Source organism: Theropithecus gelada, chromosome 10, assembly GCF_003255815.1.
Source record: "Theropithecus gelada isolate Dixy chromosome 10, Tgel_1.0, whole genome shotgun sequence".
Classification (NCBI taxonomy): Eukaryota; Metazoa; Chordata; class Mammalia; order Primates; family Cercopithecidae; genus Theropithecus; species Theropithecus gelada.
This window is the reverse complement of record NC_037678.1, coordinates 87,742,258-87,768,067: the sequence shown is the minus strand read 5'-3', so window position 1 is coordinate 87,768,067 and position 25,810 is coordinate 87,742,258. Positions and strand designations below refer to the sequence as shown.

Genomic DNA, 25,810 nt, shown 5'->3' with positions numbered 1-25,810 from the left:
TTAAAATCTGTGTATGTGTGAAGTGTTCATTAGCTCAATGTATCTCAGATGGATGTAATTATTGTAAAATTTCATGATTGCAGTCTAGAGTAGTGGTGATGAAAGTGGGCCCTAGATTGGCCTAAGTTTAAATCTTGACTCTACCCTGTACCTCCATCAAGTGAGCTCAACCCTCAGTCTTGGGCCTCTCATCTGATAAATAGGGTTAATAATGGCTAATACTTCGTAGGGGGAATTGTGGGGATTAAATGAGCCAATTCATGTAAACTGGTTAATGTAGTCCTTGGCATATAATGAGTATCCAATAAATGCTAACTCTAATTATGATTCTAATTATTTTATTATTGCTATTACTTCAAAACCATATGTTTTCTAAAGCCCCAGCTTAGCGCAAACAATAAGGATTGTTCAGAGATTTCTTCCAATTCACACTTAAGATCTTCATTTGGAAGATTTATTTTTTTCGTAATGCCTCTTCCTCAGACCCCACTAGTCCCCCACTGCCCAGGCCATAAATATTTGTCAGAGCCAAGTTGAGTATCAAATGGGGCCTAAAGAAAATACTTGGGATTTGTTTTAATTGTGGTTTAAAGAGCTTTCCACACTACACTGGCTTATAAAAATGCCTAAAAGTTAAAAATGAAGTAAATTTGAATAAAATCTCCAGCTTTTGCAGCTTTATAAGTATAGCTGTCTGATAGTGTGTGAAGAAAAAAGTTTGTCAGATGGTCAAGACTTTTCAGAAGACAATCTGGTTTACACTGATTTTTTTTTTAAGTCAGGATAATGTAATTTGTCCCTGTTTTTACTTGTTCTTATAAATTGGAAGGAAACTTCAAAGCCAAGCAACACTTCATAGTGCTTTTGCCCTAACTCCTTGGAATGACATACCTAAAATCATGGTCTTTTTGTTACAAGAGAGGCTTAGCTTTTCTCTTTCAAAGGAAACCATCATTTTTCTAAATAAACCCTACTGGTTTGATGCGCTTTTCTCTACTTGAAACACATTTTCTCCCTCCTACCCAAGCAGGATATTTGCAGTGGAGTGATTCTGGTTTCTCTTTGTTCTCCCTATCTGACGTGCCTTTGATAGCGGATGGTTTCTCGCTCTTTGGGTGCAAATCCAGATGACCTGAAGGACCCAATTAAAATTAGTATCCCACGCTACGTCCTCTGCGGGCAAGGAAAGGATGCACACTTCGAGTTTGAGGTCAAGGTGAGTATCTTCTTGACTCTTCTGGAGAATGGGGATTGGAGACTATGCAGGGCTTTCTCTGTCTTTATTTTTTCAAAAGGGGATGAAGTTGCATGTGAATATCCTGTTTGTAAAATATTTGGTCTTGCCCTTCTTTAAACCAGTCTGTAAAACTCATGACAGTAACACATGGAAGGAAGTTACCTCATAGAAGGTGTTGGTAAGGCAGACAGAAATGGAATTCCTATCACCCACACCCTACAGGTAGGGTGACCAACCAGCCAGGTTGCCCAGGACTTTCCTAACGTCTGCCCTTAAAGTTTCACACTTTGGGAAACCCCACAGTCCTGAGCAAACCAGGACAGTTGGTCACCTTCCCCATGGGCTTAGTCTTAATTTTTCTTCTGTATAAAAATGAGACTAATAATATTTATGTCATAGGAATATCAGTGCATATAAAGTGCTGCATCTTGTGGCTGGTATAAACAGTAAATTGTAGCTATTGCTGCTATTACTACTGCTATTTTCGTTGTTGTTCCTATTATTAATTAAGAAGCCTTCCTCATTTGTTTCAAATGTTTCTTGATTTATACAACTCTTCAGGAAGAGATGTGCCTGTTTCCTTACGTCATGGTTTTCTAAATAATGACTTCATCTTTTTGCTAATTTGCTTTCATTGACTCATAACACTTTATTAAATGATGTTGCTGGCCACCATCCTCTCCTCAAGGAAATAATGCTAAATCACACTTCTTTGTTTTCAAGGATCAGCAAGGGTGTTGATGTAATGAAGTCCACTAGGATCACCAGTGTATGCATGCATAAGGGTGTTCTTGGAGGCTCTAGGTGGTTTTGTTCAGATCAACATCAGACCATGAATCTGGATACTGAGTTCTGTAGACTCTGACCCCGCTGCAATTTGCTGAGGGGCCATGAGTTATCTGAGCCTCAGTTTCCCCATTGATACAATGAGGAAATTGGAAAGTACCAGTGGTCTCCAGATTTTGTTTTATCTGAGAAACCTCTTTGTTCAAAGAATATCTTATGTGGAAGGACACTGTAAAAGGCAGAGAAGCCTGGAGCTGCTGGGCACGCAGAGAGTGGGGAGGGAGGAAGGAGCCTAAAGCCAGCCCTCCCCACCGCCTGTCCCCACACCTGATGCATCTCAGGGCAGCCCTGGGCTCTGGGGCATCCCTCCCTTCAGATGTCACATTCTTTCAACCTTCCTGAGGAAATAATTTAAATAACTTCTTTTCTAGCCAATCAGACTTTTAGGATTTTATTTCTATATAATAAGTTTTCCATTAGAAAAGAAAAAAAAAACCACAACAGGGCATCAGTTTATATAGTTGAGGTTTTCATTGAGAAAGCATGATGCCTGCATGTTGTTGTTGCTGTTATTCTTCTTCCTTTTTTTTTTTTTCCTGAGGCGAAGTCTCACTCTGTTGCCCAGGCTGGAGTACATTGGTGCAATCTTGACTCACTGCGACCTCTGCCTCCTGGGTTCAAGAGATTCTCCTGCCTCAGCCTCCCGAGTAGCTGAGATTACAGGCACGTGCCACCACGCCTGGCTGATGTTTTGTATTTTTAGTAGAGACAGGGTTGCACTGTGTTAGCCAGGATGGTCTCGATCTCCTGACCTCATGATCCACCCGCCTTGGCCTCCCAAAGTGCTAGGATTACAGGCTTGAACCACTACGCCCAGCCTTTGCTGTTATTCTTAACTTTATTGATCCGATTATGTGGGTTCTTATTTAAATGTTATGCTATGTCCTTGATCCACTACTTCCCACTGCCCCTGATGTAATATCTATCTCCTGGTCAATTTATTTTTCATTTGTTCTCAACCATTCCAGATTTTGTGTGTGTGGTGTGTGTGTGTATGTGTGCGTGTGTGTGTATAGAATTTCATTTGTACATATATGTGATTATAAATATAAAAACAATTTCTGAAGTTGTGTTTGCATTATGGCCATGTTGGTTAATTAGAGAGTGAAGACTGGCTTCCATTAGCTAAGAATTAGAATTCCCCAGCACATAGAACTCACAGCAGTGAAGGACATGCAATGATTTTAGTTGGTACATCGATTTATTCTACTTTAACACATAAATGTGTTAATAAAATATAACTGTTAAATCAATTTCATGTATAGAACTCAGATAAAGAAGATATTTAATATTTTTAAAACTGCATTGATTTAAATAAAAATTACAAGCAAATAATAGTCAGGTGGTGTTCAGATATGGCCAAAAATGTGAAGATGCTACTGTCCATGAAAGTTAGAGAAACCAAATACAGAAAATTCTATGAGGCCTTATGGAATCTAGGCGATCACTTCAAGATAAATAAATTCCAAATACACAGAGCTCTGCTCTCTTTTCATTTCTCAAAGCAAGTTCTGAAGTGTGTCATTGTTCTGCTTCCTTTTTCTGCTCGTCCTTAGGTGCTATAATTATGAGCACCAGGAATGTGTTAGCACCAACCTGGGGAATGTCTAGTTCTCCATTTAGACAGGGCCTCCTGATACCTTCACAGGCAGGTGTGTGGAAGCCCTCCACCCCATGTCGATACCTTGTCACAGGGTAATATTAGAAACAGACATGATGTGAATATACAGGCCTTCCCCAGAACAAAACAACAAAAACAGCCTCAATCCAGGCAAAGAGGTAGCTGCTAAATAGCAGCCCCCCACCCCGCAACCCTCATATCCTGCCATCTCCAGGCAACCTCAGCAGGTCACACAGCCTCGCTGTGCCTCACCTGTCAAATGGGAATCATAAAACCCACCCCACTGGGTTGGTATGAGGAGTGGATGAGTTTGTATGTGTGAAGTGCTTAAAACAGTGCCTGCCACATACTAAGTATTGGGTAAGTGTTGGTTATTAAAAAGAAATAAAAATAAAAATGGGATGAGTAAGACTTTACTGTGAGGCCCCTTCATGACTTTTGATGTACAGTTATGTTTTGATGAGAGTTTTGGATTTTGTTGGGATTTTTTTTCTTTTTGGTTGTTTGGTTGCCCTCAACATTTGGAATTTGAAATTGAGATTGCTGACCTTTTCTCTCGGTCATTTGGACATTTCGTGCATAGACCCTGTTTTCTAGAACAAATAGTCATGCTTATGGTAATATATGGTAATATTTTGGCTACTATTAAATTCCTCTCTTGGTGAACCAATGGCTATTTAAGGAGGCTAAGGTAAAAAGTATTATTTTTAAAAGAGAGTATTCTCTTCAGTTTTAAGCTTTTTTGAAGGGAGATTTAACATTAATGTACGTACATAGATATATTATTACACTTTATAATTTAGAAAAATCTTTGCTGCTTCTCTTTTAAAAAATCAGTTTTTGTTTTTCATTATCCCCCGTGATGGTCCTGAGTACACACAGTGAGATGCCGTGCCCTCTGTGACCAGCAGGGCAGGCTCTGACACCCCCTGGTACATGACCCCTGTTTGCTGTATTGCCTGCTGGTGTCACTGCCAGCTTATTTAGGGTCCCATCTGATTTGTGTGACCACACCAGGGCCCATGTGGTGTGAGGCCTGAGGGGCCTTGGGAGGGAGACAGCACGCCAGGGGTGTAGCCGCCCGGGTTCTCCTTTGTCATCTTCCCCTCGCCCTCCTCACCCGCTCTGCTTCGTGGGCTCTTCTGCCTACCTTTGTTTAGGTAGGACTCATTAGTCATTGAAATCATTCCTTCTTCCTGACCATTTTCATTTTAATCTGCAATGTGGGAGCTCCAATTTGGTCTGCCCATCGCCACATGAAGTAGTCAGGAGCCTGTTAAGGGAATGTTCAGGGAGCACACAGGGCGTGTGATTTCAAGGGAGGGCAGGAAGCTAGTGGCGGTTCCCAGATGCTCATCTTCTGATCCCTGCTAGGCCCTGAGGAGGTTTCTGCCACTGGTCTTTAAAATGAGAATAATAGAGTTTTTCTTTAAACCAAAATCTATTTAATTCAAAAGGACTGTCTTCTATACCTGCTTTATTTGTGGGGGGGGGGGGAGTGAGATTAAAAACAACTCTTTTATGAAATAACTGTGAGGATATATAAATAGACAGGTTTTTGTTGTTTGATCTTATTTAGTTTTTTAAAATCAACTCTGTTGAGGCGTAAGTTACATACAGTGAAAGCACACATTTTAGTTGTAGTTGGATGAGTGTTGGCATATATATACACCCGTGTTGCTAGCCCTCTGGCCAGGATTTGGAACTTTGCAGGCACTCCAGAAGTTTCTGGTGCCCCTTGCAGTCAGCGCCCATGTTGCAGCACCAAGGCAAGCACTGATCTGCCTTCCGCACCTACAGATTAGTCGTGTCTGCTCTAGCACACCAAGGACAGGGGATCCGATGACGTTTATCTTCTGTGTCTGGCTGCATTCATTTAATGTGATGTTTTGGAGATTTACCTATGTAGTTGAGTATAACAGTAATTTGTTCTTTATATTAATAGCATCCCACTGTATGGATATGTCACAATTTGTGTATTCATTTCTTTCCTGTTGGTGTTTGTTTTGATATTCTTACCCATTGATACAAAAGGTTAGCATTTTGGTATCGCCCCTCTCCCCTACTTTGTTTTCATCCTCCCAGGAACCCCTGGGTCAGAGTATCAATTCCTGTTACCGTTGAAGCTGTACCTTCCTGCAGGTGCTAGTAGCACATCCGCCTGGAACTGTGTCCGCAGATGCACGTCCTGCTGACTGGTTTCAGAGACAGAGATGGGCTGGGGAAGCTGAAGCAGTGCCAGTCTGGCTTCTCTCTGAGAACAGGACGTTCTGGGCTGAACATTGCTGTGTGTCACCTGCTGGTCAGCAGAATGAAGCTGTAAAATTTGTGCCTGTGCTCAGCTGCACCTGCCACAAGTAATGCCACTAACCAGTCGACAGCAGTCATCTCACAACCCCGCTTCGCATGCCTCTCAGTCACTGACACGTGGCATCAGTTATGCTGCGTTATGCTTGCCATTTTCAGTTAGTTGGGACCAGAGTGGGTAAAATTTAATTTTGAAATCACATTTCAGCATAGCACAAAACACGGACCTGGGAAATGGATGGTTAAGACGAGCAGAGACTATCACACTCATGTCATAGAAATAAACTGGTGTTTCCAGCGTTGTTTGAAATCCCTTGCATTTTAACTTACATATCAACACAGTAACATAAAGAAATAAACCACACTGGTGTGTTTATTTTTTAATATTTTGTTTCCTGAGAGTTTCTATTCTTATAAAATCTGGAAGTAGTCTGCAGAAGAGTTTGCTGTCTCATCTTTTTTTCTGAGTGGTCATCTGCAGTAGCACCCTCTGCCCTGTTCTCCATCCTGTCACCAGAGGTACTCCCTTCTTTCACAGCCAGGGTCATAGCTCACAGTCGTGTTGCCTTCAGTGTGGTTATTTTTAGTCATTGTCTTGTTTGCTGGTCTTCCTCTGTGGACACAAGCTCCCAGGACCCTTTCAGTCTTGTGCGACACAGACCCCCCAGTGCCCACCCCGTGCCTGACTGGTACTAGTCACCCAGCGGATCACCCAGCTGCGTGATGCATGCTAGCCTGGCCACAGGTGCTGTCATTAGGCACAGCCTGTCTGGAGCTTCGGGGATGACTGGGTGACCGTGTGCCCTTTGTAAACCTCCCCCCGTCCCCGCCCAGCTCCTCATGCTCCATCCACACTGATGGAGTTAGTCACTGATGAGCCATTCTGCCCCTTGCTCATCCTCGTGATGTGGCTGGTGGCTCTTAGTCATGCAGGGGGAGTGTGGGCGAGTCGAGCTTCTTGATTGTGTCCGAGTCCAAGCATACCAAAGCCTCCCATCTCCCTTCCTCCCCACCTTCCCTCCTGCCTTCTCAGCACCACCCTCCAGCACTCCAGCGTACCCATGCCCTGGCTCTGGGCTGAGTTCAGCACCCGCAGGGTACATCTGTTTTGTCTTGGCTTTCCTTAACAGAGAGGTAGACCTGTATGCCCCCACCCACCCTCTGGACATTGTCCTGGCTGCCAGACACTCTCCAGCCCCTTGCTCTTAGAAGCACGTGTCCCATTGTTATCTCCTCTAAGGAGCCTTCTGCATTCCAGCTATGCTCCCAGGTGCCTGCCTTTTCTCACATGGCTGCAGGGCATCAGCCCTATTGACCAGTATCACTTTTGTCCACTTGAAGACCCAAGAAACGCAGGACTACACACAGACAACTTAGGTCACACACGTGATGTCCAGGACAAAAGCTTTCCTGATTTTAATCATCTGGGTTTTGTTTAGGTACCATAGTAACAGTCTCCTCTTGTCTCATTCTGCTCTGACTCCTGATCGGTGGCCTGAGAAGGAGGAAGAAGCAGAGAAAACACGAGTAATGAATGATAACGAGGATGTATAACCTCACAGTAGTGTTCCAGGGAAAACTTGTAGACCATCTGCAAATAATTATCAAGTACCCCAGTCAGTGGCAGCCGTTCTCCTTTCCATTGTGTGAATTTAGGTCTGTGAGCTCCCCTTTCTAATTTCAGTCAGTCTGGCCCTACACACTTAGGGCCAAGATATCTCATCTGCTGGGTCCTCCGTGAACCTAAAAGACCCTGAAGTGAGACACGGCAAATTGCAAAACTGCAGGGCAGCAGTTCAAATTGGATCTTGCTTTTACAGCTGAAGAACCACATGACAGGCACTGTGGGGCAGGGATTGTCAAAAGTCATGGAACAGTATTAACCCGAGGCAGCAGGTGCAAACTGGTGGTGGAGGATGTGGGGTTTTGTTGGCCTGAGCAGATTTTTTAAATTTTGCATGAATTGTCAGTATTTAAAACTTGGGAGACCTGACATAGAAACCCAGATTTGCCAAGATCCTGTGAAAAGTCAGTACAAGCAAGAACTGGGGCCAACATTCCTGCAAGACAGCACTCACAGGGCAGAACAACAGCTCCTTTTAGGGCCGGTGTGTGCCCTCCACTTGGCCATAGACCTTGGGATTTCCTGTCATGGAGAAAATCACCCTGATGACATGGTGGCCTCGAGGCACACTCGGAGTCCAACTGCACCATACAGAAAGGCTCACAGAGCATTCAAAAGCTCACAGAGACGTACAGAAAGGAAGGGCAGGTGGCACCCTGAGGGTGGGCAAGCAGGTGGGCCTAGTGTTCTGTCTGACCCCGGTCACATCTAGTTCACCTGTCCTGTCTCTGTCATCTCAACCTTCCCCACTTACTATGTGCTTACAAGGACCAGAGTGAAGTTTTAGACAAGGGGCCATGGCAGACAAAAGGGTGCCCAGAGCCAGCACATCTTCTCCATGAAAGGAAGCAGGCACAGGCACACCCAGCCAGCCACCTGCTGTGAGCAGTCCTGGGTTTCACCTGTGCTTCTCCAGGAGAGCATGTGTAGTACCAGGATGGGACCAGGCTGGTTGCCATCAGGGCTGGTCAGTTCAGGGGGAACTTAGCTGTCATCCCGGAGGGTGCATATCATGATGTAGCATTTCCCTCCCTTTCTGTCCCTAAGTAACATTCTCGTCTGTTCCATCCTATGTGGTTTTTTTAAATTATTCTATCTTTGGCATGGTCTTACAGTTTATCAACCTGTGGCCTGTATTTAACACGTCTTGCACACTTTAGGAATTTTGTTGTACCTCACAGGCTGCTTGCTTACATGTCCTAGATCTGTTCTGACATCCTGTGAGATTTGTCTATACCTCGTAAGCTTCTAGCTTACCTGCTGGCTGTATTTAACACTAATTAGCTGCATCCATCCTCTATAGCACAACTGGATGTTCTCAGATAGTATGGTAGACTCACGCTGTGCTCTCGCTTAACATCCACGCGCCGGACCACACTGGGTTTCATTCCTGACTGATCTCTGTAGGCAATTGCAGCTCTTTAAGGAAAGAAGCTAACATCTATCAAGAACCTTCTTTACCCAAGGCATTTTGCTAGACATTTCCACAAATTTGGAGAATGTACCAAAATGGGGGTAGTATTCGTATTTCACAAATTAGGAAATTATTAATGACTTGCCCAAGGCCACACAGCTAGTTAGTAGATCAAGATTCCTAATGTTCATGTCAGGTCTAAGTGCACTGAGCCACACTTGTTCCTTTACTTACTCATTTTAATGTACCTTCCAAATATCACTACTTTCTACACATTTATAAGTTGAGGCTATATTTTAGTATTGCCCTAGAGATAATGGTCATTTTCAAATCATTACCTGTTTTCAAAATCTACTGTTAGTTTTGTATATGTTTTCACTTTTTGCTTTGAATTCTGACCAAGTCATGGGTACTTTGTAAATTGGGGCTGTCGTTAAGGCTTTGGTAAACCTGAAGAATTTGATGGTAGATTGGCCTGCCAGGAAGCATGAAGAAGAAATGCCCAGAAAAATTGCAGTTTGGGAGTTGAAGCAATCACATTTGCAGTCCAAGAAATTTCTCTTTATTTGGCAGAACAGAAATAAGAGCCATTCCAGTCTATTAGATAAACTATGTACAGATACATCTTTTGGAAATACTCCCTACTTGATAGAATATAGATGTTCAGAAAGTGTGGAGTGTTGCTGTCGGAATCTGTGCTTATTAGTAAGTGATGCATTATCTCCCTGCACGTGTATTAGCACAGCCGAGACAAATGGAGTGTTGCTTGTGCCATGTCCATCTAGATTTAAATCTTCAGATTCTGTACTATTTTAAAACATAAAATAGCAAGTGAAAGTAACTACACTAAGACTTGAAGAATCACATTTTATCCTGGGATTTTTTAAAATTTATCACCCCTCACCTCTCTTTGCAAACTTTCAGTCTTCTATTGAAAAGTGAAAAAAAAAAATTTTTTTTTTCTTCCCCAGTTTTCACACAAACCAACTGATCTTTTATATTGCCCTTCCTTGGACAGCCATATTTATCTTCACAAAGTAAGTACTTCCTATGTAAGAAGTGACTAAGAAGAAATGAGATTGAGTTACAAGCACCAAAGAAAAGCAGTTATTACTTTATGGTCATGCCTTCAAATTCCATTTCACCCAAATTTCTATTTTTCTGTCATAAGACTGTATTAGTATTCCTCCTTCCTTGGCTTCAGAATTTTTGGAGTTTTGCATCTCTTCCTAGAATAAAATTTGTTTTAAAATCACAAAATCATTTTAACTTTCCTTTTTGCAGTTGCTACCCACGGATACACTTGCCTTTCAATAATGAATAATATAACGCCTTTTTAGAAACAGGATCACAGTGCCAGGGGTCACCATCTATTGAGTGTCTAAGCGCTGTGCCTAGTCTCTTCACATTTTTTTTAGTTCATCTGCAGGTTAGGTATCATGAGTGCATTTTGCAGATGAAGAAATCGGGACCTGAAAGCATTGAGTAATTTATCCAAAATCACACAACTAATAAGTTACTGGGCTAAAGTCAGGATCCAAGTCAGAGTTAATTCAGAGCTTTTCGTTATTTTATTATCCCATGATGACTGGTGGAGGGTTTACATTCCTTGGTTTGCCTCTGAATATCTGGGTAATTTAAAGGAAAATTGCTTAGACTGCCATTCTCGCCATTTCCCACCGTGTTAAAGTAGAATGATTCCCGGTATTCCTCACCTGCTTCACAGAGGTGTTGGCAGAGGGGGAAGCACTTTGTCAGCGACAACCTTAGATTTAAAGGCATCCGTCTCCCGGAATCTCAGGGCCTTCACACATTTTATCAAATTTACCTTCAAACTACCCTGTGAGGTAAGTATACTAAAATAAGTGGTATTACAGCCTATTTTGAAGATGCTGAAGTTAAAACATGGGGAAGTCATTATTTCTGGTTATTGCAGAAGGCAGGATTTGGGCCAGCCTGAAAGCCCTGTTGGACTTAGCGGCACTTCATAGCTGCCTCGAGTGTGAGTGTGATTTGGGAGTCAATCACCAGGCTCGTTGCTTCCTAGCACACCAGGTTTAGACCAGGTTCACAAGCCTGAGGCTCTGAGGCACTTTCTGTACTTGTCAGTGATGCACCTGCGTAAAAGTATGTCTCAGATTTTCCTGAATCGGATGGCTGTGGAATCTCCTATTTGAGCGGCTCTCCTGCTTTCAGGAATGTGCACTCTCCAAGCTCCATACACCTCCCATTTGTGTTACCCACAGACGGGCAGATCGAGGACTGGCATTGGACTGCCCTTTCCTTGTGCAGTGTGCTGTCTTTAGAACCAGGCCCTACCTGCAGAGGCCCAGCTTCTTCCCTCAAGTACCTTTGAGACAGAATTTCTGCAGTTGGTCAAGCTTCAGGTTCACAGGGTCCATTGCACTGGAGGGGGAAGCCTGCTTGGATTAGGAACTGTTACACAGTTGTGGACATGGTCCAGATGGCAGCTGTTCCCTTGCCTTGTGTCCCTGGATGGCTGCTGACCGAGTCTCTCTTTCTTCGTTCCCACATGGCTGCAGAGCTCTGCCCTCCTTTGGGCTCCCCAGAAGGAGAAGCCTGTGAACGTTCCCAAAGTGTCCCTCATGGAGCCAGAGGAGGGGATACATTGCAGATATATCTCGGAGCAAATAACTTAAAATACCCCATTAGACTATTGTGTTCTCCCAAGAGCACCAGCCTTTCCATTCCTCCTGCCTAGATATTCCTGGGAGCTCCAAGTGCTGCCACCTTACTAAGCCTAGGAGTTCAGCCCCAGCCTACTTGCTCGGCCTTTATCCCCAAACCGTGTAAGTTAACAGGACCCATCCTCCTAAAGGCAATTTAGAGACTATCTGTTGTTTCTTAATGTGTCTTTTAGGAGCCTCATACCTACCTACCCCAAAATTGTTTATCACAGTATGTTTTCTAAATCAGTGTTCTCTCTAAAGGGAATTTGGTAAATGAGATTTTCTCTTTCTTTGCTTTACAATTTGCCCTTTTATGTCCCCTAATGCCTACTTTCTAAAACCTTTAAACAGTTATAGGTAAGTCAGAAAAGGACTATAATGCAGGTCACACTGCTGCCCACACTTCAGGATGAAAAAGTTATAGAAAAGTGTATATTGAAAAGAGGCTGTGAGTGCCACTGTCTCCATTATTTCTTTTATTGCATAACAAGTATTTGATACCTGTAATATAATTTTTTTGAAGACCATACTAGAAGGATCAGGATACGGAGGAACAGAAAATATGAATAAGCAGTTCATCCATTCGGGAGACAACTAAGTGTGGGAAGAGAAACACATGAGAAAAATTGAGCAGCACGGAGCCAGTGGGCTCATAGAGGCATAATCAGAAGACATCAAGGCAGATATACATTTTTGCTTGCTTGAAACCGATGGGTGGATTTCAGTGAGTGCAGACGAGAGAGGAGGTGTTCCGGGCAACGGGAACAACAAAGATGGAGGCCCGAGGGTAGAAAAGGACAAGTGATGAGTTGGTACTAGGAAACAGTACAGAAGGAGGCTAACCTTGAAGAGGGGCTCTCCTCTCAGGTAGAAGTGAATCAGGAAAATTAAGTGAGGATGAAGAAGTTTTGAAGGAAAGAAAATGAATGTAGCAACAGCATCATTTTGAAATGTGCTAAAAGGATACTCAGGGAGTTGATCTTAGCTGACTCTAATCATCTCAGTAAACCGAGATCATTGTGAGGATGGAAAAATCTAGGACATTTTGAAATACTCATGGCAGAGAATGGAATTTGGAAGGATTTCCTAGTAGGAGTGACTGCTGAGCTAAAATGGCATACCTGTAGTGTAAATTCATTCTACCGTCCTAGGGGACTGTCTTCAGCAGTGCAGGGCAGCACCCAGGAGAGCAGGCTGACACCACAGGCTCTCAGTTTGGGGGACTGTTCCGATGGGCCCCACCAGAAGGCCTAGGGAGTCAGGAATTTTGAGGTGCTGGTCTCCCAGGGCCAAGAGGACTAACCTGGAGTCCAGCCTCTGTAATTGATCAGAGAGAAAGGACGTAAGCTCCAGGAAGAGGTCACAGTGAAGACAGCCAGGCAGAGTCAGCACCTACGGGGTGTGCATGCCCACAGAAATCAGAAAGCACTGGCGCTGTCTGTCCTCGATTTGGGGATGGCAGGAGCAGATCACATTGAGGAGCAATCAGATGGCAGCCTGTGATCTCTCCGGGAGATTGGCATGATTAATGGGGTGTTGGCTTCTTTTACTACTTCTGGCTTAGTACAATTTGCAACAGTTGTCTGAGAGATTTTAATTAAATCTAATACACTAATGCTTGTTACGGTATAGATTCATACATTTGGGATATATTTCATGTTTTCTCAGACACACTCATAGTTATGTTGCTGCAGAAGACTTTCAGTAGACTTGGTTAATTAGACCCTGCTCTCTTGGAAACATTGAGGCCTTCCTGCATGCATCTTTTACCAGCCACAGCTTAAAGTCACAGAGCCTGAACTTTTCAAATCACACATAGCTATCACTGGAAAAGTTATTGAGCGGGCACGCCCACTATATTGATTTTTATCTGTTTAGATAGTATAACATTTACTAACTGTACATAGTATTTATTAGAACACACTTTCAGAAGTAGAGATGTAGAAAGAATAAGATTAAAAAAAAGAGAAGTACCAATAGTTTCTTTCCATACCCCATGGAGCATCTCATGTCTTCCACCGTGAGGCCTGCCAACTGGGAGGGTATATATTAGTTTTCATTTTCTATAGTATGTAAGGAGATTTTAATTAAACCTTATGCATTAATGCTTGTTACCATCATACAGGCATGTTCATTAGGAATATATTTCCTATTTGCTCAAACATGTTCATAGTTATGTCACTGCTTAAATTTTATTTTGCAAAAGTCAGACAAAACTTGTTTTAGTATATATTAGGTTGCTATTAGACTGTTTCTTCTAAACAGTTACTAATTACAAGGATTTTTTAAAAATATGCTTGAGGTAGCTCCCCCATATGTTGTTTTAAAAAATATTACTGAAGAGGACTCTACAAGTAACTGGTTAAAGGCAGCCAGTTGGAGTATGATTCCTTGAATGAAAAACTGTTGATTCTCCTCTTTACACCGCTAGATATACATAACCAAGTATCTCCTGATGACAGATCTTAACACTGGCAATCCTTAAACCAGCAAAATAAGTGTATGACATAAATTTGTGGGAAGCACAACTTGTTGATAAGGAAATGCAGTCCATCTTGAGGACGTGTTTATGGTGTTTAAGTTGTGCTTGATCATTTTATGGCCCAGGAAAGAAGGATTTGTATCAGTGAGACCACTCAGAGGGAGAGAAGCAATGAATTTGCTCCTCAAATATATGCAGTAATGATACCTTGCATTCTCAACGTTAAATAAAATAATGAAGTGTTTTGGTCTGACTGACTTGGTGTACTGATCTTCTGTTCCTCCCTTCTGCATCAGCACCCTATTTCATGCCCAATTTTAATTTGGGACAGAAGAGGGCTTTAATTTTGTCTTTACTTTTGCCTTTCTGTCTATTTTTTCTCAAGCTTCCCATGAGCAGATCCTCAGCTCCAGGCGTGGGGTCTTTCCATTCCGGGGAAAGGGTTTAACCGTTTTTCTGTGCAGCGATCATACATGCAGTTGCCTTGTCTACCATTTCTGATATGATTGCTGGTGATATGCATCATCTTCATCTTGTTTGCATGTTGATAGATAAGGGGATATTCAAATGTGTTATATATAAAGGGGGAAGCTTGAGCCTTGCTAATCCCCATATTTAGCCTGAATTCAGGTGAAAATCTCAAGAATGAAGAATTTTTAAATGTCTCATGCCATACTATGAACTTGTGTTACAAATATATCGAGAATATACCATATTCTCTGCAGTTTTTTTTTAAGTCATACTGTTGTCACTAATTCAGTAATCTTTGATTCATGTGAACCTTAATGAAACCACCAGAAAATAATAACAGCAACCAAGACTCCAGTAGGCCATGCGTTCTATTTTGCCAGTTGAGGTCAAGCCTGAACTCTTACCTAATTTGAAAAGTAAAATAATGTCAAGTATGTCTCTCAGAAAAGTACCAGCATCTAACATGGTACCAGGCACATGGCAGGAGCTCAGTAAATGTGTATCTCTGCAATGAGAGTCCACCCACCCCACCCCAGTTACTACCAAAGACAAATGGCTTATTCCCTTAGAAGGCTTAAAATCTCCTAAGTAGAGAGATATATAATTAATATTAGTTACATAAATCAATTAGTGCAACATTATGCAATTAATATCCTGTGCTGTGTGTTCTAATCATGGTGTGAACTAAATGCTAAGGGATCATGGAGGAGATGGAATAAGTGATTCTTCCAGGCAGAAAGGAGTGGGAATGGGGCTGCTGCCCAAGGAAAAATCATGGTTTGGACACTACCCGGGGGACTGAGCAGGAGCTCTCCAGGTGCAGAAAGGGGTGTGTGGTTGAGGAGGCCATTCAGAAGACCCTTCAGAAGACCTATGAATATGCCATATTTCTTTATTCACACGTTGTCTGGGTTGTGAGATTTTTAGTTCACTGGGAGCTGGGATTGCCTAGGAAAGTTCCTAAATACTGCACTAAGGGCTTTGGCCTGGGAGGGTAGTGGGACATCTGATTTTGAAGTGACAACATGACCAGTGGTTTACAGCCAGGCTGCTCGGACCTTAACCTGCATCACAGTCGCTGGGAGGGATGGTCAGAACAGACTACTAGACCCCAATCCAGAGTTTCTGATGCAGGAACTGTGGGTGAGACCTCAGAGCACACATTTCTAACAAGTGCCCCAGTGCAGCTGATGCTGCTCACCACTGGTTTAGACATTAAACTGAAATATCGAGGGCAGAAGTCATTGAGGTTCTGTATGTGAGTTTATTAAAATATCAAGTAAGGTAAGAGACAAAAATCACTACCCAGAATATGCCAGTAATGATTTTTATTGTTCATCATATTTGAGACCTTATTATATACACAGGGTTAACGGTTCCAGAGAGTCGCCTCTCTCTCATTAATGGTAGGATTCCTGGAGTCACCAGAAGAGTCACAAAAAGACTCCTCTGATACTTTTACTGACCTCATTAAGCCCAATTCAGAGGAATACAGTAAGTTTATAGCATCATTGTTAGGTTCTTGGAAACTGCAACTTTAAGCAAACCAACTATAGCAGGTCCTCGAATGATGTCATTTCATTCAACATCATTTTTTTAACAGCATTGATGAGAAAACGTGGTTTGGCTATATGCTGTTTTGCCTAAAGTTAGTTTCCAGGAACCTATTGACGATGTTAAGTGTGGATTTAACTGTACATAGAAAATGTAGCTTTGGGCAGCTAAGTTCTTTTCACATTGAGCCATCTTTCTTTCTCCTCCCAGCTCCACACACACACAATGGTAGCATCCCGCCTTCTGTGATAAGCACTCAGGGGTGGAAGGTGTTATTAAGGCAGAAGGGGGTGTCTTGGGGGAACCTTCTTAGATGGGGATTTTATCTTCTCGCTGTCTTGTCATCTTGTGCCCGAATGCCTTTTGTATCTATTGCCTAGGAAATCACTTAGCTATATCATCACGTTCTCCCCATTTGGTGTATGCAGTTCATTAGAGAAGCTGGTATCACTTATAAGGATACTATTCTGGGGCCACTGTGGGAAAGAAGAATGATACCCAAAATTGTGAGGCAGGTTTAAAGTACCATTTCACTATTCGGAGATTTCAAAAAATGGTGCAACATTAATTAGCTGTGAAAGCAACAAAGAGGAAAACACCGTAGGCTAAATCCCCACAAGCTGAGTGTCCAGTTCCTTTATCCTGATTTTGTTTGAGGCCTGCACAGAGAGATTTTAAAAAGGCATTGCTGATTCATTGTCACTAAGAGGCAGAGTATATTTAAGACAAGTCCATCTGGGGCTCCCCCTTCCAACTCTTCAGAATGCCGGTGATGTGTCAGGTTCTCCTCTAAGGTGCAGTGACGAACAGGTAAAAATCTTAGCTCTCCTTAGCGCTTACATTCTAGTTGGGAAGAGAGACAAGAAACAAGATATATTAGTAAATCCAGACCATGTTAAGTAATCAGAAGTGCTAAGCAGAAAAATAAATTAGGGAAGAAGAGTAAGCAGTATTGAATGGGAAAAAGAGGATGCAGTCTTAGATAAGATATCTACGAAGGACATCACTAAGGAAGTGACTTTTGAGCAAAGACTTGAAGGAAATGAGGGAGCTAGTCATGTGAAAACATGGGAAACGAACATTCCAGAAAGAGGAAAACATAAGCAAAGTCTCTAAGGCCGTACTTGCTGTGTAGCATGTTGGGTACACCCTAGATGAGCAAGGAAGAGAGTGGTTGGGGAAGAGCCAGGGAGGAGACAGATTGTAGAAATCCTTGTAGATACTGGAAGAACTCAAACTCGTACCCTGAGTCAGATGGGACACGTTATGAGGATGCTCCATATGTGCAAAGAAATGGCCCCATCATACTTAATTTTTAACAAGATAACTTAGGCTCCTGTGTTGAGAAAAAAAATGAAGGAAGGAGGCAAGACTGTAAGCAAGGAGACCAACTAGGAGGCTGTTAAAAATAATCCAGGCAAGAGATGATGGTGTTTGGACCAACATATGAACAGTGGAGATAGTGAGAAATGGTCATTTTCTCATTCTATTTTGGAAGTTTGGCAAGAAGGGATTCACTGACTGACTGGATGTGAGGTGTGAATGAGAAAGACAGACATCAAGGATGATGCCAGAGTTTTTGCATGGAACAGGGAGAAGAATATTGTCATTTACTGAGATGGGAAGGGGGAGCAGGTTTGGATGAGATTAATTTTGTTAAGTGCAGCCATGATAAGTGTGAGATGCATATCAGACATCCGAGTAGGCCAGCTTGTCAAGTAGGCGGTAGGATATACGAGTCTGGGTTCAGGAGAGAGGTACGGGCATCCAGGGAGTCATCCACATGTAAATTTATGCTGCGAGATGGGATGAGGTCACCAAAGCAGTGAGTGCAGGGACAAAATAAAACATATTCAAGGATTGAGCCCTAGAGGACTCTGATGTTTAGAGGTCAGGGAGATGAGAAATCCCAGATGAAGAGAAAACTAAGATAAGAGTGTAGCAACCTGGAAGCTGAAATAAATGAAAAAGATGTTTGAAGGAGGAGAACGCTATCAGACAGCTGTGTCAGATCCTTCCCATAGACCAAGTACAATCAAAACCAGCATTGACCAGTGCTCTCCTTAGCGCTTAGCAATGACTTAGCAATACAGAAGTCATTGCTAACCTTGATAAGAGTAGTTTGGGTGGAATGGTGAGTAGATTTCTGAAAGACACCGCAATTAACAATTTTCTCTCCTCCCTCCTGCACCAACACAGCCTCCTTTCTATCACACTACTCCATGAGCATTTAAACGCACCATTATTTCTCACATCTTAAACTCCCATCTTGACTTCCCTTTCCCTTCCATCTACCACTCCATTTCTGTCCTTTCCATTAAGACAAAATTCCTGAAAAAGCCTATTCTTGATGTCATCAATTACTTCCCATTATTCCCTGGAATTTTGTTTTAAGGACTTAAGGCTGTCAGCTGAGAGGATGGAGAGAGGTGGTGAAGACTTGAGGACAAAGAGGAGTAATTATTTTGTAAGAGAATGGAAGAGTGCACAGAATTGGAAAACGTGGCGTGACTGGTGGGTGTCATCAGAGGCGGACTTGACAGTGGCAATTGTGACTTTAAAATGAGATCAGTCTGTTTGGTGGTGTGTTATTCCTCAGCCCCATTCTGCTGGGCAGGTGCAGGCAGGGAGTGAGCAGACAGTTGGTTTTAACAAGAGTTGTGATTTATTTTTGTCCAGAGAATTTCAAGAGTGGGACAGATTTGAGGTTTTGTGCTTATGAGGATTTCTCATGGTTTTCAAGTTGAGTGAGGAAGAAACCAGGGCAGAGGTAAAAGGACATTAGAGGTCAGGGTGTTGGAGGGATCATCTGTGTGATTAATGAAATTACCAAGAATCATGCAGGAGATCAGTAGGACCGAAGCAGATGACAGTGAGCAACTCTAAACCTTCAAGGAATTGGGGAAGCAACCAGGGTGAATGGCTGCCTGCAAGGAGGAGGGTAGAGCGGCAGGGTCTGAAGGCACTATGCTCACAGAGTAGAGGTTTCAGAAAGGATACAGGAGCAGTTATTTGGAAGTTGGAGTGAAGAACAAGAATATCAACCCCCATCCCAGCATGGTAGGATGAAAAGTGTTGGGGAGAAGACGGTCCCAGCTGGAGAGCATTGCCAGGGAAGTGCTTCCTCACGGGAGAGCAGGGTTTCAGTTAGAGCAAAGATGAAGGGGATGTTCCAGCAGAGCCTGAGGTTCTGGGAGATTTTGCTGATGATTGCCCGTGAGTCTAAGAAGTGCAGTGGAAGCATTTCAGGAGAAGGAGGGAGATCCGGGAACATCAGAGTCTGAGGAATGCGAGAAACCTAAGCTTCTGGAAGTGACTTTCTGAGGAATCCCGAGTCCCAGTATAGTATAGTCTCACCTGTGAAACATCCTGCATCTTGCTCCTCACAGGTCATGGAGTAGTTCCATTAACTTCTGGGCTTTTCCAGGCAAGCAGGCAGCAGCATGCCATGTTGGAAGGCAGCAGGGCCCACTCATGCTCCAGTTGGTCTTTGCCACCTGGTTTGTGTCCAGTCAAGACTGTGGATTTTGGGACTGTGGCCTGGAGGAAGCCCCACATCCTCACTGATTGTGCTGGCCTTGCCCTCAGTGCCTCAGTGGGGTCTGCTGAGGAGCAAGCCAGAGAGGAAGGCCAACTGGCCTCGCAGCCAGGAGCAGGGTTTCCCAAGCTCATGCGATGTGCTTACCAACTTTAAACGCTTACTGCAGCTGCAGAACACCTGCACTGTTGTTTGTAATTATTTTCTGTAAATACATTCACTTTTGTTTTCTTGTGGAAATGTCTTTTTCAAGGAAACTCATATGAAACCTGCCACAATTGAAAAGTTATTGTAAAAAATGAGTACAGAATCAGGATGACGAAAAATTTCAACATGTACATCCTCATACACCCTAGATCATCTCATTTGCCGCTTTGGGAAGTGAGCGAGTCAGATAATGGCTGGGACTCAGACTCACTCCTCTTTACAAAGCTGCCCACCTGTGTCTTCTCTCTTTCTTGTTTCTACTTTCCTATTGATGGCCCTATGATTTACATGCGGGAGAATCAGGCTGAATTATTGTACTTGAGAAGAGCATTTCCCTTATGTGCAAGTTAAGTTCCCGTAAAGGCGTGTGGACCATGCAAAGGCCCTGAGGTGGCAGAGAATATGTGCATTCAGGGATGCAGCAGGAGTGAGGACACCTAGTGGGAGAGGCCTGCACACTGGCTGCTGTAGGCAGGTTAAAAATATAGGTCTTTTTCTGTGAGCAGCGTGAAGCTCCCCTTAAGGAGGGTCACCTCCCAAATCAAATGATTAGATTTGAGTTCTAAAAGATCTCTTTTCAGTCATGCAGAAAAGGGATTGGAGAGGGCAGATATGGGGTGGACAGTTGGGAGACACTCTTGCAGAGTCCACAGGAGACCCAATGGCCTAGAATCAAATGGTGCTGATGGCAAAGGATGGAAGGATAAAGTTCTAAGAAATGTTTAGAAGACAAACGGAGCAAGACTTAGCACCTGCTTGAATGCAGGGATAGGAAGAGAAGGGAGATCAGGGATGACTTCAGCATCTCTGGCTGGCATCGCTTGGTAGGTGGTGGTAGAATGCTTTGAAATGGAGGACACCGGAGCTGGGACTGGAGGGATTATGTTGAGTATGGTTTTGGACAAATTGAATTGGAAGTTCCTGGGTGACGTGGAAAGAACGATGTGTCTAAGTTGGGTACGTGGGTCTGGAGCTCAGAAGAAAGGTGGGAAGTGGAGAAAGGAATTGGAGTTTCATTGGCCTGTGCTTTAGGTGTGATTGTAAAGGCTGATGTGGTCTACCTGCCTCTTCTTGTCACTGTGACCTTTCCTATTTGAGCTGATGTGCAACAGAGTTTCTACTCCAGTCAGCCTGTTAAAGGCTGGGTTGATTATTCTCCCTCTGAAAAAAGGCAAAATATACTGTTGTGTTATTATACTAACAATGACTGAGATGCAGTGAGATTTTTTCCTCTTCCACCTCCTCTTCTTTAGAAATGTTTCTATAAAAAGGGGCACTTTTTATAGCCAATTAAGAGATGACCATCTGCCCCTCACTTTCCATAGGCAAACTGACTGTAACAAGATCTGAGAGCCAAAGCTGCACAGTTAAGTAAAGTACATTTATTATTTCTAAGTTGTATTTATGCAGCTAGATTCATGTTTTCAGTTCTGGAGAAATTTTACATGCTAATCACTTTTTGTTAATTTTATTTTTAAATTGTTTTGAAAAATTTTGGTGACTTTTGCTTCTTAATGCTTATTCATTTTGGTTTTCCTGGTTAATAGATTACTGTCCTAGATGAGACATGGACTGTATTCAGGCGTTACAGTCGTTTTCGAGAAATGCATAAAACATTGAAGTTAAAGTATGCAGAGGTAAGTCATGAAATTATTATCTCCAATTAAGAGCATTCATTTTATAAAGTAAATGAGCTGATTGCATTAGCAATGTTATCTCTCTCTCTGTCTCTCTCTCTCTCTCTTTCAGATACTAGCTTATTAGTGTCACCAAGTCTTATTTCAATTATCCATTTATCAAAGATAACTTTTAAATTTTTATTCTTTGTTCCATTTCTGTTCTACACAATTTAAACATTTTCTAAACACAAGATTTTGAAAGTGATAGTACAGTGACAGTAAGTGAACTCCATCCTTCTCATAAATTTTATGGTTAATTTTAAATAAATATTTTAATCAATTTATAACTTCTCAATTATGAGACCTATTAAAATTAAAATAACTTCTTCACATAGATTTACACTTTTTTCTTTAAAAAAGAAAGACTACATTCATGCTTAGTCTTCTACTTAATGAGAAGTCAAGTCATAACAGTTATTTTGCCATTGAACATAGAGGGAAAGGTAGGTAGAAAATGCAGAATTATCTAGAGGCCAGAAAGCATTTCATGCATCAGATCAAATACCCAGAGGGTATTAATACATTAATCGTCTTTTCCTTTTTGAACAAACACTGGTTTCTCAAGTAATGTTAAGCAAAGTGTTCCTAGAATGAATGTGTGTTTTCCAAGTGATGATAGTGATAATTTTACTTCAACTAAAGGAAGCATTATCTAGGTCCTGCTTTCTGGGAATTTTCTGGAATTTCTGGGATTGATTTGACTGACTGCAAATCAATCAACAATCATCTAATTAGCCTGCTTTCACCAAATACTGGTTTTTAGCACTGTTTTTATGTTTTTTTTATGACATTCTAAAAAATAATTTAGTTAGAAATTTGGTTCACTAATTTGGTTCACATTAAATAATGTTTCCTTCACATTCTCATGGCTTCCACCCTTTTTAAAATCTGATATAAAATACAAAGAAAAATAACTTTTTGTAAATAAAATGGTTCCCTGATGTATAGAAGAATCTTCAGCTCAGGTAGAATTAAGCTGTGTTCGTTTGTTTGCATTGCTATAAAGGATTACTGGAGACTGGGTAATTTATGAAGAAAAGAGGTTTATTTGGCTTACAGTTCTACAGGCTCTACATGAAGCATAGTGCTGGCATCCACTTCTGGTGAGGGCCTCCGGAAGCTTCCAATCATGGCGGAAGATGAAGGGGAGCCAGTGTGTCACATGGGGAGACAGGGAGCAAGAGAGAAAGGAGGAGGTCCTAGACCCTTTTTCACAATCAGATCTCAAGGTACTCATTACTATGGGATACCACCAAGCCATTTGTGAGGAATCTGCCCTCAAGATCCAACACCTCCTACTAGGCCCCACCTCCAACATTGGGGATCATATTTCAACATAAGATTTGGTGGGGATACACATCCAAACCATATCTTAAGCTATCTCTGAAATTCTGTTACTAAGCTGTCACACTCTAGCCTTTTATTAAAAATTTAGGAAACTTCAAGTGGGAATTTGTTCCCAAGAGGCTTCATTCCAGAAGTAACTGTAATAACTTCAAAATCAAATTATTAAGTTTGTATCTGCAGTTTAACTTTCATGTCTCAAATCAATATTGACAGTTAAAAGAAGTATTCTGTACATATGAAATGTATAGAGCAGCTTGTTTTTAAAGTGAGCTTTGCAGCTCATTAACCACTTGGTTTTAAGTGCCTACATCAGTATTTTAATAGTGGTCAGATTTTGCGTATTTGATTAAAGTCACTGAATTCCCAAAGCAATACATAGAAAAAGCAATTTCCATGAAATAAAAGCACTCAGACTTTATATATACACACACACATTCATTCCAGGATGTATTTATTTTATATTGATTCTTTAATTAGTTTAACCCATTCTGTGTAGGCACATTTTTCTAGATTCCAGTAATACTGTGGTAGACAAGAACAAAAATTTCTTCTTCTGTATATCTTAAATATGGGGCAGACAGTAAACAAGGAGAAAATAGTAACTAGCACTTTAAGAGTAAGCATGCAGTGTTGCAGTTACCATTTAAAGTGAGTTACGTGCCTTGTATGAAAAATAGCAATAAAGAATGGTGGTGCAGAAGGGGTTGGGCACGTTCGTACAAGGTTGTTTCAGGGTTGGGCTTTCTGACAAGGTGGCATTCTGGTTGATATATTAGCTGAGAGATATTTAAAAGAGTTTTCAGAGCACCAGTATACAACTCTAATCTGTGTTTTTAAAGAAAACTCCAGAATGAATATAACAGAAACAATCTTTAAAGATATAATAGAAGAAAACGTACCCAAGGTTAAGAATGACATGAACCAGTGAGTCAAAGAAATTACCTGGTACCAGGCAAAATGAATGAACATAGATTATCACATAGGTAAGAGTATTTTCAAGAGGAAAAAGGGTGTATTACACATATGTTTTAAAAAATTAACCTTCAACTGAAGAAAATACAGTTGGTGTCATTCATTAATTCACTCAACTGTATTGAGCAACTCTGCATGGTGAACACAGTGTGAACAAGACAGCTGCATTCCCTCTTCTCATGAAGTAGACAGAACAAACAGTAAACAAATAAGGCAATTTCAGTTTGTGTAAAGTGAATTAAACCAGGCCTTGTGATAGTGTGGCATGAGAGCTGGGCAGTGGACTGCTTTAGGTGGGTCAGGCCAGGCACACCTTTCTGAAAGTGTGGGATTTGTGCTGAGATCTGAATGTTGAGAAAGAGCCAGCCGTGAAAATTTGGAGGTGGGTACATTGTAACTCAGGGGAAGAGCAAGAGCCAAGGCCCTGCAGTAGAACCAAGTTTGGTTTGTTCCAAGAACAAAAAGGCCTGGAGAAGTGGTGAGGATGGTAGAGGAATGTGGGCAAAGAGGTATGAAGGGACTCTATCATGTGGAGCCTTGAAGTGTATTCATCGTGCATGGGAAGCCACTGGACAGTATACAGGAAACCCTGTAACAAAGTGGTTTTATTTACACTCTTAAAAGGTGATTTTAATGGGATGGATTGTTGGGGTGCTAGAGAGCTCAAATCCAGAAGTCGTTTTAGACATTAATTTGAGGATACTTTTAAACACCCAATTGGAACTATCGAGAGAGATATGAAGGATATAAGCCTAAAGTTTAAGGGAGAAACATATTATGAACCTTCTCTTAGAAACACAAGTTATTGTTTGGATCAGGAATAATTAAGAAAATTTTTTTTATTTCTTTTACACTAATTAAGTAAAGTCCTTTTTTTTCTGCTTCAATTTCTAGCTAAGTTTCAGTCTTCAGACCATTTCTATTCATAGGCGACTTCTGCTCACAGAAGCCCCTTCTCCTGAAGACAGGCTCAGGATCTCAGTGATAGCCAAGAATGGAAATTGATTTTCCATGTCATGTTTAATTTTGTGGCTTATAATTACTCTCTCATAAGGACAAAAAAATGTTATATGTAAAAGAGAACCTACAAACATGTGTGCATGTGTTTGAAGGAAAACAGACTATGGGAGTGGTGATTTGAAACCTTGCAGTAAGCTCCTAAAACAAACAGCACATGTTGAAAGGTACAGACCCCGAGGTGTGCCATGCCGTTGTTTGTGTCCATAGCCACAACTCCGACACTTACAGGGTGCTGACCGTGGGCCAAGTGCCGTGCTGTGCATCTCATGTGGTTCTCGGGCATCACTGAGAAGTGCGGGGGCTGTTACCCTCCTCGTTTTACAGAGGCAGATACTGAAGAGCGGGAGATGTAAATAACTTGCCTTGTGTCAAACAGTTGATGAGCAGAAGCCCGTCCCAGGCCATTGCACTCTACTTTCTGTTTCTAAACCAACAATAATATAAAAATGGGAAAAAAGAATTGTTTCTAAAAACACAGTAGCCTGTCATTCTGGATCTAAATCTTACTTCACTCACAACAGCATTGTCCATTTAACATTTTTAAGATAAAGCTTGAAATTAAGTTGAATATCAGCTGTCTTTTTTCCTGTAAAGTTCTTTTTTCTCTTATGCAGCTCAGCTTCACGTAGTCTTACTTGCTGAGTATTTGTTGGGACTTGAGATCAATGTTTATTAGGTATTTGTCGATTATTATTGCTCTCATTAGTGCTTATGTTATTACCATCTCTGTAAATAATGCTAATCTGCTACCTCTAAGTGGACTATTTGGCCTGACAACATCCTAGAAATCACTTGATTTGC

General features: G+C 41.8%; 1 protein-coding gene across 3 annotated transcripts in view; it reads left to right on the top strand.

Moving 5' to 3' along the window:
- The window catches only part of KIF16B (kinesin family member 16B), a 307,106-nt gene that overhangs the window by 221,178 nt on the left and 60,118 nt on the right, over nt 1–25,810 (top strand). For all 3 annotated transcript variants that reach the window (XM_025400350.1, XM_025400349.1, XM_025400348.1), the window contains 2 exons: nt 1,094–1,216; nt 21,539–21,628. In XM_025400350.1, the coding sequence (XP_025256135.1) occupies nt 1,094–1,216; nt 21,539–21,628 (213 nt within the window). The remainder of the gene's footprint in view (nt 1–1,093; nt 1,217–21,538; nt 21,629–25,810) is intronic.